Source organism: Protomyctophum bolini, assembly GCF_963924005.1.
Source record: "Protomyctophum bolini genome assembly, chromosome: 7".
NCBI lineage: Eukaryota > Metazoa > Chordata > Actinopteri > Myctophiformes > Myctophidae > Protomyctophum > Protomyctophum bolini.
The window spans coordinates 32701742-32714066 of record NC_137868.1 but is presented as its reverse complement, the minus strand read 5'-3'; the positions used below and the strand labels follow the sequence as shown (position 1 = coordinate 32714066).

Here is a 12325-nt window from a genome sequence, read left to right as displayed (position 1 = left end):
TGGAAATTGCGGAAATTGCGGAAATGGTAATTGCGGAAATTGCGGAAATTGCGGAAATGGAAATTGAGGAAATTGCAGAAATGGAAATTGCGGAAATGGAAATTGCGGAAATTGCGGAAATGGTAATTGCGGAAATTGCGGAAATTGCTCTTCACTTATAGCTATCTATTTTCAGGTAGATTGTTTTATTTTACTCAGTCAGCCATATCACTACTCATTTTTTTTCATGAAAAAGGTCATAGCTGGGTAATCTATTTTCAGGCAAATTGTGTTTATTGTATTTTATTTTACTCAGCCATAACAATTTATTTTCTGTTAACCAACTTGCTGGCTGGCAGGCAGGCAGACAGCTACTCATAGACAGGCAGACAGACAGACAGCTACTCATGGCGAATTGGACAGGCAGGCAGTCAGACAGCTACTCATAGACAGGCAGACAGACAGCTACTCATGGAGAATTGGACAGGCAGGCAGACAGCTGGACAGGCAGGAAGGCAGACAGCTACTCATAGACAATTGGGCAGGCAGGCAGGCAGACAGACAGCTACTCATAGACAGGCAGGCAGACAGCTACTCATAGACAGGCAGACAGTAAGACAGCTACTCATTGACAGACAGACAAATAACTACTCATGGACAGACAGGCAGGCAGGCAAAGAGCTACTCATGTTATGTTATTATAACAGCTACTCATGTTATGTGCAATAATTTGTGCAGTTATGGAAACAGCTCTTTGTGTTTATGCAAGAAAATGTAACACATTTATTTATTTACATATTGTGTGCATGCACATTGTACTTTGATACATTTTGCGAAAATAAAGCAATTGAAAGAGAGAAGTTATCAAGTATCATTAATGTCGTAATTTTATCTACTGGCCCCTGGCCCCTTGCCATTTTTGTAATGTGGCCCACAGGTAAATCTATTTGAGTATCCCTGTCCTAATGGTACCACTTAAATGCAGCATGGAATTGTGGACAAAATCTTATCCAACGAAATTATGATTAAGTGCACGGATGCGTGCACGCGAGGTCACTTCTCGCCCTCAGGCGTCTTACTGGTATTATTTTAAGTAATACGTTTTTTTCAGTTACTTTCCAACACTCCCTGCTGACTCCCCCAGCCTGTACATACAGTGATCGGATCACAATATCGTGTTCGCACAGGCGCCCAACAAAGCCAGATGAACCACGGACGATTTGAACGCACAGCCTCCATGGTTGTGGGCAGGGACCTTACCACTGCACCACTGCGCCACCCAGCACCCCGTTTAGTTTGTTTTTTGTCCAAATATTTTGGTAGAGGGCCTGGACTTTACAGAAGAAATTTATTTTTTAATGTTACTGTACATTTCAGCAGTAAACCTATCTTGTTTATAGAAAGACCCATCTGGCAACTTATCATAATATTTGCAGTGGAATGAAACAAACGTAATGTTCAAAGCACTTAGCCTCAATTACAAACATACAGGGCGGGGAAAACCTTGGCATATTCTGTGTCCTTTCTATGAACCCACTTATAAAGAAAAAAACATACTGGAAGAGAGGATTTGTGAGGTGGAACCATAATGTTTGCATGTTTCCTTCTCCCACACACTTAGAGTAGTGAGAGTGCTGGAAGGTTATCATGCATTGTAAGAGCCATACGATGTCTACTGATTTTACAATTTACAATTTAGGCATTTAGCAGACGCTCTTAATCCAGAGCCATTTACATTAAGCAAGAACAAAAAAAGCATGGGAATACATCACATAAAAACATTTATCATGAAACATGCGTAAGCTAAGAAAGTAACAGTGGAATATCTATATAATGAAACTATACATATAAACTACTATGCTATACATATGTACTATGACGTGCTATGACTACATACAATGCAATTATAGTGCTGTCTTCATAACATGCTGGGGTAAGTGCTATGGGCCATGATGGAGTCTGAAAAGGTGGGTTTTCAGACTACGGCGGAAGATTGGGAGTGATGCTGCAGTTCTGACTGCACTCACTCCCAATCTTCCGCCGTAGTCTGAAAACCCACCATTTTAAATGGTATATATATTGATGACATCACAGCAGGGCATGGGCGAGGCCAAAGTTGCCATGGTTACCCAGGGTATTTAAGCCTAGTCCCTGATTGAGCACAGGTGTTGCTGACAGGCAGAGGCATGTTGTTTTAAACTGTGTTTGTTAGGCTGATGGTCTCTGTATGCGTTAATGGCAGTTTATGTTTATTTCATTGTATTTCATTTCTAGACTGAAATATAGGGCTTTGGACTTTGAATAAATATGATTTAATACCAACTGAATGGGAACGTTTTGGACTTCAGTTCTTCTACACACGTCTGAACAACCTCCTAACCGTCAGTAACCAGCAGTGCTTTGTAACTGTAAGTATAGGGCTTTGGGCACTACAAGAGCCATACGATGTCTACTGATTTTAAATACAATGAAATAAACATAAACTTCCATTAACGCATACAGAGACCATCAGCCTAACAAACACAGTTCAAAACAGTGTGCCTCTGCCTGTCGGCAACACCTGTGCTCAATCAGGGACTAGGCTTAAATACCCTGGCCTGGGTAACCATGGCAATTTTGCCCTCACCCATGCCCTGCTGTGAAGTCATCAATATATATACCATTTAAAATCAGTAGACATCGTAGGGTTCTTACATGCATAATATTAATACCCATTAGTATTAAGCTAAGAGATGACAGAGAAGGAAAGAAAGAATGAAGTGATGAGTCAAAATCCCAGTTCATGTTGCACCTACGACAGTGTCAGATGCTGGAATCTATTGAGATCTTGTAGATCTGTTATTTTTGGCGCATGAGTACATGAGAGATGTACCCATTAGGCAAGGTGGGTGGACCGTCTGGGGTCCCAAAAGTCTGGGGCCCCTGTGAGATTTGGATAAACTGCTTTTTATTCCAGTATAGAACAGAACCCTCAAAATTCATACCTGAATAATTAAATGCCCCAAGAGTGCATATTTTATATTTTATTAACCATCAATGCCCCCATCCCAGTTCTACTACTGTGGTTCATTGATTTGATTCGAACTCTACAGGGGCAGATCGGGAACTAAACGTCACACAAACACTGTTCAGAGTTCTGGCATCATGGCATGAGAATAGTCAAAAAATAATTTGCATACATAATGGAGCGCTACAGCAGTGTTTACATAAATTTGCCATAACTCGGATCACTGCAATATATGACTAGGTTTGAAGGATGCATAGAAAAATCTATTTTAATAAATGTTTGCAATTCCTCTGGCCAAAACCTTTTTAAACTGCAAAAGTAAAATAATCTCTGCTGTCAAAAGTTAAAAACCCCCCCAAAAAAACAATAACGCTATAAAGATGTTCAAAATGATACTGTTGTCAAAGCATTTTTTAAGTCATTATACTAGGTCTCAAACATATTGATAGATTCCAGTCGCCCTGCAGGGGCCTGGTTTTCAGAGCCACGTGAACACCCAGGGCAGAGGGTTGAGATTTTCAGTTTTCCAGACTGTTTAGGCTCAGATCAGTGAAAGGCTTAGAAATAGAAATATTCACATGACATTTGATTATAATGTTGTGTTATGATGGATTATGATTATTTCTCTTTCTAACCCTTTCACTGATCTGAGCCTGGTTTCCCAAAGGAGAATCTTAGGCCTATTGGTATTTAGAAAATCTCAACCCTCTGGCCTCTATCACATCTGGGAGAACAGACAGGTGGCAGTGGGACTGTGGAATCAGTTGTTCATACGTTTGGACAGCAGAGGTCATTGTAACTTAGATTTTACACTAGGAGCATATAAACCAAGCAATGCAACACACCGGTAAGTGTCAACCCATGTCTGTATGTACTATGTAGCACAGCATGTGCGACAGCATAATTTACATATTTGTTTTGCATTTCTGATGTAGATTCTACCCAGTGGAGCGTGATAATTGGTGAAGATGGAGTAAGACATGGAACTAATGAGCCATATCCGACCAAAGAACCATGAAATATGTGGAATGTGAGCCTCATGCAGCCATTAAGTGACTGGGGCACCCCATGATATAGTAAATCCTATACAAATATTCCAAGTATCCAGCTCACCTAGAAATGGGGCAGGATATCTTGGTCCAATTTTGCAGAATGTTTTAAAAAAGGTATGTATGTGCTCTGTATGAACACAGTGGAAAAACTGTTTCATAAATTTAGTTGGCTAAACAGGTCAACAGCCTCAATGTTTAAAGGTGCAAGCTGGAACTTATTTTATTGAATCAACCTGTAGAGTAGCGTTAATTCATGATAATGAATACATCTGCAGTAGTTGGGAGGTGGTCTCCCTACTTTTCCATTGGGACGTTTTCAATCTGGTGTACTGCTCATAATTAGAAAACATGTAAAGGTTTGGTCTCCCACACAGGATACTAGCCCTGGTGTCAGACTCGCTGTAAGCACTGGGCCAGGGCTAACAGGATACCTGGGTTCAATTCCCACGTAAGACATTAAACTTAGACTGCAGCTCTAAATATTAAAACAATATATTTTTTTACAAAATCCAGCCTTTAATTGCCATAATTTGTCATAACTCATATAGCCTACTTAATAGAACGCATAAACATTTTAGATACTTAGCCACTCTGCCAGTTTAGTTTATTAAGTAAAGATGTCTAGACAGCTGTACAGGCCATTTTCTAAATACCAATGTACTTCAATTGGTATGTAGCTTATTAATGATCATACTTTACATGTAAATCATGTCCTTGTAAAATGTTGACCATTTTCACACCAGGTAGCTTTCATACAATCAATCATTTTGCTTTTAGCACATCCCATTTTAATCCCAATTTTCAGTCAACAATAATCAGGAAGTACAGACACTAAAATAAAATAATGCAATATATTAGCTTTGGCTATCAGATTAAACATACATTAGGAAACTTAATTTCTCATATATCAAAAACGGGTTGATAAAACAGCCTTCAGAAAGGCTTGGATGGACTACACCGTAGAAGGAACCGTGATCTTCATGTTTTATTTTTTAACCATCTGAAGCATTAGCATGTTTCTGTTAAGTCTCTAGTATTGCATTGTCACACAGGCAAAACATTCCTTTACGTGATTTTCATTTCAACCCTTAGCAGCTCAAACAATTAATTCCATCGATGTCAGCATAAGCAAAGTATCTGAGAAATGTTTACTCCTCAAACGTGGCCATTGTTATAGGTTACCACATAACAATTACGAACCACATATTTTGTGCTAGTAGTCTTGGATGAACAGAAGCAAAAGTGTAGCATAGTCATGTACCTGCTAATCAGCGATCGTCTATTCCACATTTAGAGTGCATCATTGATATGGGCACCTATAGGGATGGTATCCAATGACATAACAGGCTATATGTTTATGGTGAAATTTTAGGACAATGATAGTGCAAATCCCTATTTTAGAAACAGAAGTGCCCACGCTTTCCCCCCAACTGACTCTAAACATTTTTAGGTTGATTTACTATATTCAGAGCCAGTTGTGACTAATCTAATCGGTTTTCTTTCCAAATAATGATTTTCCATCAGAGACCTTTTCTTTGGTTTCCTGCAGTTTCTCTGACAACTTATCTTTTGTTTCCTCCATTTTTTCAGACAGCCGTTCTTTCGTTTCCTCAATCCTCTCTGAGAAGAGTTCCCTGGTTTCGTCCATTTTTTCCGATAACCTGTCTTTTGTCTCCTCCATTTTTTCACTCAGTTTCTCCTTGTTTTCCTGGAAGTATTGTTTGACCGAAGGCGGTGTGACCATGTAGCCTTGCCTCCTGAGATACTTCACTGAGAGCGACGTTCCACCCAGAGTCACTGTGTATCTGAGGGGGGTGGTAAGCTACAGGAAAACAAAAGCCAAGTTTAGTTCAAAGATACTCTCCATATTTGAATTTTTTCTGATGAATGAATTAATGCCCTACTTGATCATACTACAGCGTCACACAAAAGTATCAAAAAGTAGCAGTTATATGAGCTCGAAACACCGCAAAGTGACGCGTAATGAGCTTCTCAATCTGCTATTGGCATTTTCTTATCCGAATCCTGAAAAGTCAAGGTTTTGGACACGAGTTTGCCACCCGACAGACGATATATTTTATCCTGGCATAAGGGAAATGAGCATTTGCAACACCAAAATCTTTGCATCCAGATATTTTGTGTAATGCTGTAATAAAGAATAAAGATTGCAATGTACCTTATACATGGCGTAGGCGGTTATGAGATAGCCACTAGAAGAATCTCTCAAAAGGTCAACAATTGAGTTTGGAAAACCTATCATCTCCATGAATGGCACTACGTTCACACCTCTGAAGAAAATAAAAGGCAGAGTTTTAAACTACCTCACACAACAAAGTAAAATAAATATCTATAGATCTATAATTATTATTTTTGTAGCTAAGTGCTATTAAGCTCAGACATGAAGACAACACTCACTTCATAGCAGCATAGTAGTACGTTCCAAGAAAGACGGATGATGTCAACAGATGTACAGGGATCATCACCTTTCCATATTGTTTAAACATCCTCTTAAATCTCTGGTAAAGACCAACAGAAGTGTCCTGCAGGGGGTCCAACTCTAAAGAGTCGTCAGTTGTGGTGGAGGTAGCAGTCGTGTGGGGGACCTGTGTCCCAGATTGCTCCCCATGATGAGGCTTACTGCCTGCCTGGGCTTGAAGCGTGGTGCCGGGATGAGGCTCGTTTGGTGGTTCCTGGTGCTGTTTTGGGTGTTGGGCTGCCTTGCTAGTGGCAGAAGTTGATAACCAGCGTTGAGCTGCGAGGGGGTACAGGCGTTTTACACAGCTACACACTGCCAAGGGAGGATCAGACACGCCAACCAGCAACAAGCGCGCCGCAGCAACCTGCCGCGAAATCTTCTGGGATAGGACGCGCTGCATCATTATCCTCGTAGTCGCCTCCACAAACCTCTGTAGTGCTGTGATGTACACTCACAGGTTCCTCTGTAGTGCTGTGATGTACACTCACAGGTTCCTAGGTTTGAGATAAAACATTAATAAAACACAGGTAAAGCCGGCGTTAGGGTACAGTCACGCATGTGTGTGAGTTGTGAGACGTCAATTTCCAATGTGTGACTTTAAGCTGACGGGCTATGACACGGTCATTGTCACTACGAGTCAGCCAATTTGCATCATGCGTATTGGCGTATGCTCCAAAGGTAATTGCGAACGCAGTGAGCACTTACTATGAGACCTAGCAGATCATGTCTGTCTGTGTGTGTGTCTGTCCCGCTATCCAAATATGGAGTGTGTTGCATCAGCAATCACTCAGCTCCATATATGGGCACAAAAGGGGCCAGGTCCACTCAGCTCCATATATGGGCACAAAAGGGGCCAGGTCCACATATACAGTAACAGCGGGACACAGACAGACAGACATGATCTGCAGGGTCTCAGCTGCGTTCGCTTCCCACGTTTGCGCGTCTTACTGGTAGATCAATCCTGGCAGCCTAGGAAGGATGGCTAATCCCCCGAAAGTGTTATTAGGCAAATTAAGATTGTTTTTTTTAACACTGCTTATCAACTAGCCGGTTACTTGATCAATATAAGGTTAATATCAATATCAATTTATGAATGAATCCATAATTGACATTGAACTAAAAACAAACCTGCCCCTCAGAAATACCTCTGTGATAACACCTGCATTTTAGATGGACTTTATATGAACTCAATAGAACCAATGCAACTCTGCCTTGACTCCTCAACAATGATTTATACATAGCTGCTGACACAGATGCGTGTAGTAGGTACCAGACATCACATCCAGATTAAACTGGCTATATTAAGACATTGAGGGCATCACGTCCCTGCAGAGTACACACAGTAGCCTATGCCTCGTCCACTCACCGGAGCATTTTGAGGTTGATAGTTTAGTCATTTCCTACTTGATCTACTACTTATCACACACAATTGTGTGTTTAATCAACTTGAGACAGTATTTATCTTTATGACACACGCCATTGTGCAAAAAAATACATGTCCAGAGGGCTAACTTTAGTTGGTTGGTTGCACTGGTGTTGACCAACTTGTTCCATATTACCCTCCAGCATAATTTAAGCGTGGCCACATATACCACAGTCCTGCTAAATTAGTAAATGTACGTTTAGTTTAGTTGCCCTGGACATATTTTAGGGTGCATGTGCGCTTAAAATGGGTGCACTCTGGAATCCTGGTGTCATTGGTGGAAAGCCTGGTGGGCGAGGTTATGGTGTCATAATAACTCACTTCCTCATTGCACTCTTAAGCACAGTGATGGCAATAATGAAACATGTGACATCAGAATAGTCATACCTTTGACTATGGTTCATAAAACATGGATACCGCACCTTAAAAAAAAAAGAAAGGTACAGTTAATGAGGATTATTGTAAGCTTGTGGAAATGACGCTTAAGTAAAGACTCACTTTAATGTTATCACGTTACTACAACATTGAGTAAACAAGTGTGGCTTGTTATGCAAAGGTTACAGATGCAGACTTTTCACACCACGCATGGCATCCTAGTTGACATTGCCTGCGAGGACACTGCCTAGAGGACAAGAAGCTAATAGCTAGTTTTTGGTTCTTTCATTTTGGACGGAAAGCGTCTCGTTTGCTCTGCCAGAGACTGTGCGCCACAGTAGCTGTCTGACAGGCGGGCAAAGGCCTGATTCTGAACTGACGCCAACTTTGGCTTGCTGACCGACTCCTTGACGTTAACATTAGCTGCTAAAGAGCTAGCAAGGCTAGCTCCCAGAACAGACCGGAACACTAAGTTACCGAAGACACGTAATATACTCTAGGTTGGAGGATCCGAAACAGAAAGATACATACGTTTCAAATGATACGATAAGGTATGGACAAAACGGTGTCCTGACTCCTGGTGTCCTGAGAGCCATACAAACATGCCCGATGTGTTATTCAAGAACCTCATTTGGTGCTGCTGCAGCCAGCCAGTGAGCGGAACGCGTGGAGGACTCGTCTCTCATGTACGTCTGACCGCGCACGGGACGACGGGACTTGTAGTGAAAGAGGAGATGACGTCGTGATAGTGACAGTTGTGTGTTCAGTGACAGGGATATCCAGCTCTTTAATAAACAGAAAATAAAATAAAGTTTCAGCCAATTAGGAGAGTACCCAATTTAATATCAGCTTCAATTTTGTCCAGTTCCAAATATTCATCTATTTGTGTCATCATCACACTTTCGATTTCACTTTTTTACATGTATTCTTTTTGTGTGATACATACAACATTGTTTCATGGTAGCCGGCTTCACTCACACCTGCACAACAGATTGTTGTATAGCTGATGCATGAGACTTGTTGACTGTTGCAAGCTGCAATTCATTTCCAATGGGAGTCACATGGTTTGACACAACATTTTTGTTGTATGAGGGGGAGGGGGGGGGGGGGGGGCAGTCGAAACACAGCCGAAAGCCGTACAACAAATGTTGTGTCACTGTCAAACCATGTGACTTCCATTGGAAATGCATTGGGGCGACCATGACACTTTACATCTACCATGCAACATTGTTGTACGCTAGATGTATAGGGCCTCACTCACACCTTTACAACATGCATACAACATTTGTCTTGTGTCTTGTCCGTGTTTAATGGCATGTCCAATGGAAGTCACATGGTTTGACCAAACATTTTTGTTTTATGTGGGGGAGGGGGGCACAACACAGCCATCAAACAAAAATGTTTTGTCAAACCATGTGACTTCCATTGGAAATGCACGGACAAGACACAAGACAAATGTTGTATGCATGTTGCAAAGGTGTGAGTGAGGCCTTTGAGCTAGAGTCTTATAGATGAGAGGACACCCTATTACAGTATTAAGATGTTGATATTACTTTTGTATTCATCTTATAAAGCCCCAGCTGTCCTTCAAGTGTTTGTTGACTGAGGGGGTCATATTTTGACGGCAGTAACTGCCTGTCATCAGTGGCGTGCACAGACGTTTAGGGGCTGGTGATCAAGTGAAAAAAGGCACCTTGTGCAGTGCGTGGAACCGGCCGGTTGCCTTAATAGTTTGAGATTTATAGATTTTGGGGCATACATATTATATATATTTTTTTTAATGTTTTTTTGCGGCTTCCGCCTTTATTTTATTCTCCTTCCAGATTCAGGAGTGTTGACAGCCCTGCATCTGATGAGAGAGTAACTTACGACAGCTCCGTTCACTTCATGAGGCCAGTCCAATGGCGGCTCTTCTGCCATATTTTCAGCAAGGTGGTAAGTAGGTGCAATTTCCCATTGACAGCCCATTCATCCAAACAGAAAAGTCCTATCTGATTGTATTAAATAATGTTAAACTCACCATCAACATTGCAGCTGTACGAAAAGCTTGAATTATCACTCAGTTGTTCATGAGATGAGGTAAAATGATAAGAGCACCCCTCACTTCACACAGGTGTGATTTTTTATTTAAACCAATTGGATTTTACTGCATTTGACATTTTGGTAAACTATTGGTACTTTTAATTTAATTTCTTTCAGCCTACTGGTTTTAACCTGGCTTATTTCACTGCTGAACTACGGTATGCCAATACTACTGACCTACTGACTCATTAATTGCTCAAATTGTCCCTCCTTGTTGAAACACAATCTGCTGACATAGAAGAGGTTAGACTAGCTGCTAGCATAACTACTTGACAATTTAGGCATTTAGCAGACGCTCTTAGCCTCTTAATCCAGAGAGACGTACATTAAAGCAAGAACAAAAAGCATGGGAATACATGACACCTGCTGTTGCTGATGCTGCCCAGAGCAATGGTTCAGTTGGTCATGATATCTTGGCCATCTGTCCATTTCCTTGCAGAGGATGGCCCCTTGGTTCAGACTTAGTGGTGGACCTTAGGAGTCATTTCCTTGCTTTCTAGTTTCTACTCACCTCACTCAGGAGCCATGGTCGGCTGGTCGCACGTGTGGATGGCATTTATTACAGCCTACGGAAACAGGATTTAATCTATCCAATATATTGCAGTCCACCCCCTTGGCTCATAGATATGTCATAGACCAGACATGTTCGATGTCCATGGGCCAATGCCATTCACAGCAGAAAGGCAGATTTTATGTCCCGCAGGTACCTTCCAATATGCATTATTTATGCCACCAGAATAGTCATGTGAAATTCATACGTTGACACAGAGTGTGTGTGAATGCTTCTTTGAGTAGAATTCTTCACACCTGGTTACATTTAGCTACGCCAGTTGCATTTAAGACAATTTATTGGGCTGTAAACATAATAGCAATGCAGTGAATGCATGTGATAAACAAAGGCAGAAAAAAGGCTAAATTGTTTTGGTTTTATTCACAGCACCGATGAGTGACTTACATTTGACACCAACAAAAGTCTATTGATATAGTAATATTGGTAGTATAAATATATATTTATTAAATACAATTGTTTGTAAAACTGTGACTTTGATGGTCAAAAGGTACAGTATGACAGGAGATGCAGACTTACATGGCTTATGATGAAGGTAAAGGTTTCAGGTTAGATAAGTGTCGAGGGGCAGGGTTGGGATGGGGTTATATAGTACTTTGTTAACTTCTCAGCCCATGTAGGGGTACTTCCATTCTGTGAGTGGGGTGTAAGTCTGCTTGACTATCTGTGGCGATGTCCACCTCAAAATGTAGTGGGGACCTCCCGGTTTGTCATTGGTTCCTGAAGCTCTGGCACCACCAAATGGCTGCTGAGCGACAACAGAGCCAGTGGATTTGTCATTCACATAGTAGTTCCCTGCAGCATTTCTTAAGATCTTGGCTGCCTCCTTAATCACATTCTGGTCCTGAGAAAACACAGCCCCTGTCAAGGCGTATGGGGAGGTGTTGTCTATCAGATGAAGCACCTCTTTATAGTTTTTCTCGGGGTAAACATAGACTGACAGAACAGGCCCAAAGATTTCCTCGCACATGATGGAGTCCTGTGGGTCTTTGGTTTCAACGATGGTGGGCTCCACAAAGTAGCCTTTTTTATCATCACAGTTTCCCCCAGCGATGATAGTCAAGTTAGGGGAGGACTTTGCCCGATCAAGCCACTTCTTTATACGTGCAAAAGACTTATCATCAATCACGGCTGAGAAAAAACTGCTGAAGTCATCCACAGGATCTCCCACTTTGATCTGTTTGTGGATGGCCAGGAGATGCTGTTTGATTTGGGGCCACTTGCTGTCGGGTACATACATCCTGGAGCAGGCCGAGCACTTCTGGCCTCCATACTCAAATGCTGAACGTATAGTCCCAGTCACCACACTCTGAATGTCCGCAGATGAGTGAACAAAGTGGAAGTTCTTCCCGCCGCACTCTCC

At 41.6% G+C, this 12325-nt stretch overlaps 2 protein-coding genes across 3 annotated transcripts in view; both read right to left on the bottom strand.

The window, feature by feature from the left end:
* Positions 1-5036: 5036 nt before the first annotated feature.
* On the bottom strand, positions 5037-8981 carry LOC308318162 (uncharacterized protein). 2 transcript variants are annotated; one of them, XM_080767590.1, is made up of 5 exons: positions 8844-8981; positions 8325-8359; positions 6454-7008; positions 6215-6326; positions 5037-5860 (listed from the first exon to the last, which is right to left on the bottom strand). In XM_080767590.1, exons 3-5 carry the CDS (start codon positions 6915-6917, stop codon positions 5525-5527), a joined length of 912 nt encoding a protein of 303 aa, XP_080623716.1. In that variant the 5' UTR covers positions 6918-7008; positions 8325-8359; positions 8844-8981; the 3' UTR covers positions 5037-5524. The 2 variants fall into 2 exon arrangements, with proteins under 2 accessions (XP_080623716.1, XP_080623715.1); XM_080767589.1 differs by having other exon boundaries at positions 6454-6975.
* A 2588-nt stretch (positions 8982-11569) lies between these two features.
* LOC308318654 (delta-1-pyrroline-5-carboxylate dehydrogenase, mitochondrial-like) overlaps positions 11570-12325 on the bottom strand; it is a gene marked incomplete at both ends in the record, with an annotated part of 1674 nt that continues 918 nt past the window's right edge. The window contains one exon of the mRNA XM_080768278.1: positions 11570-12325. This exon is cut by the window's right edge and continues 918 nt beyond it. Within this exon, the coding sequence (XP_080624404.1) occupies positions 11570-12325 (756 nt within the window).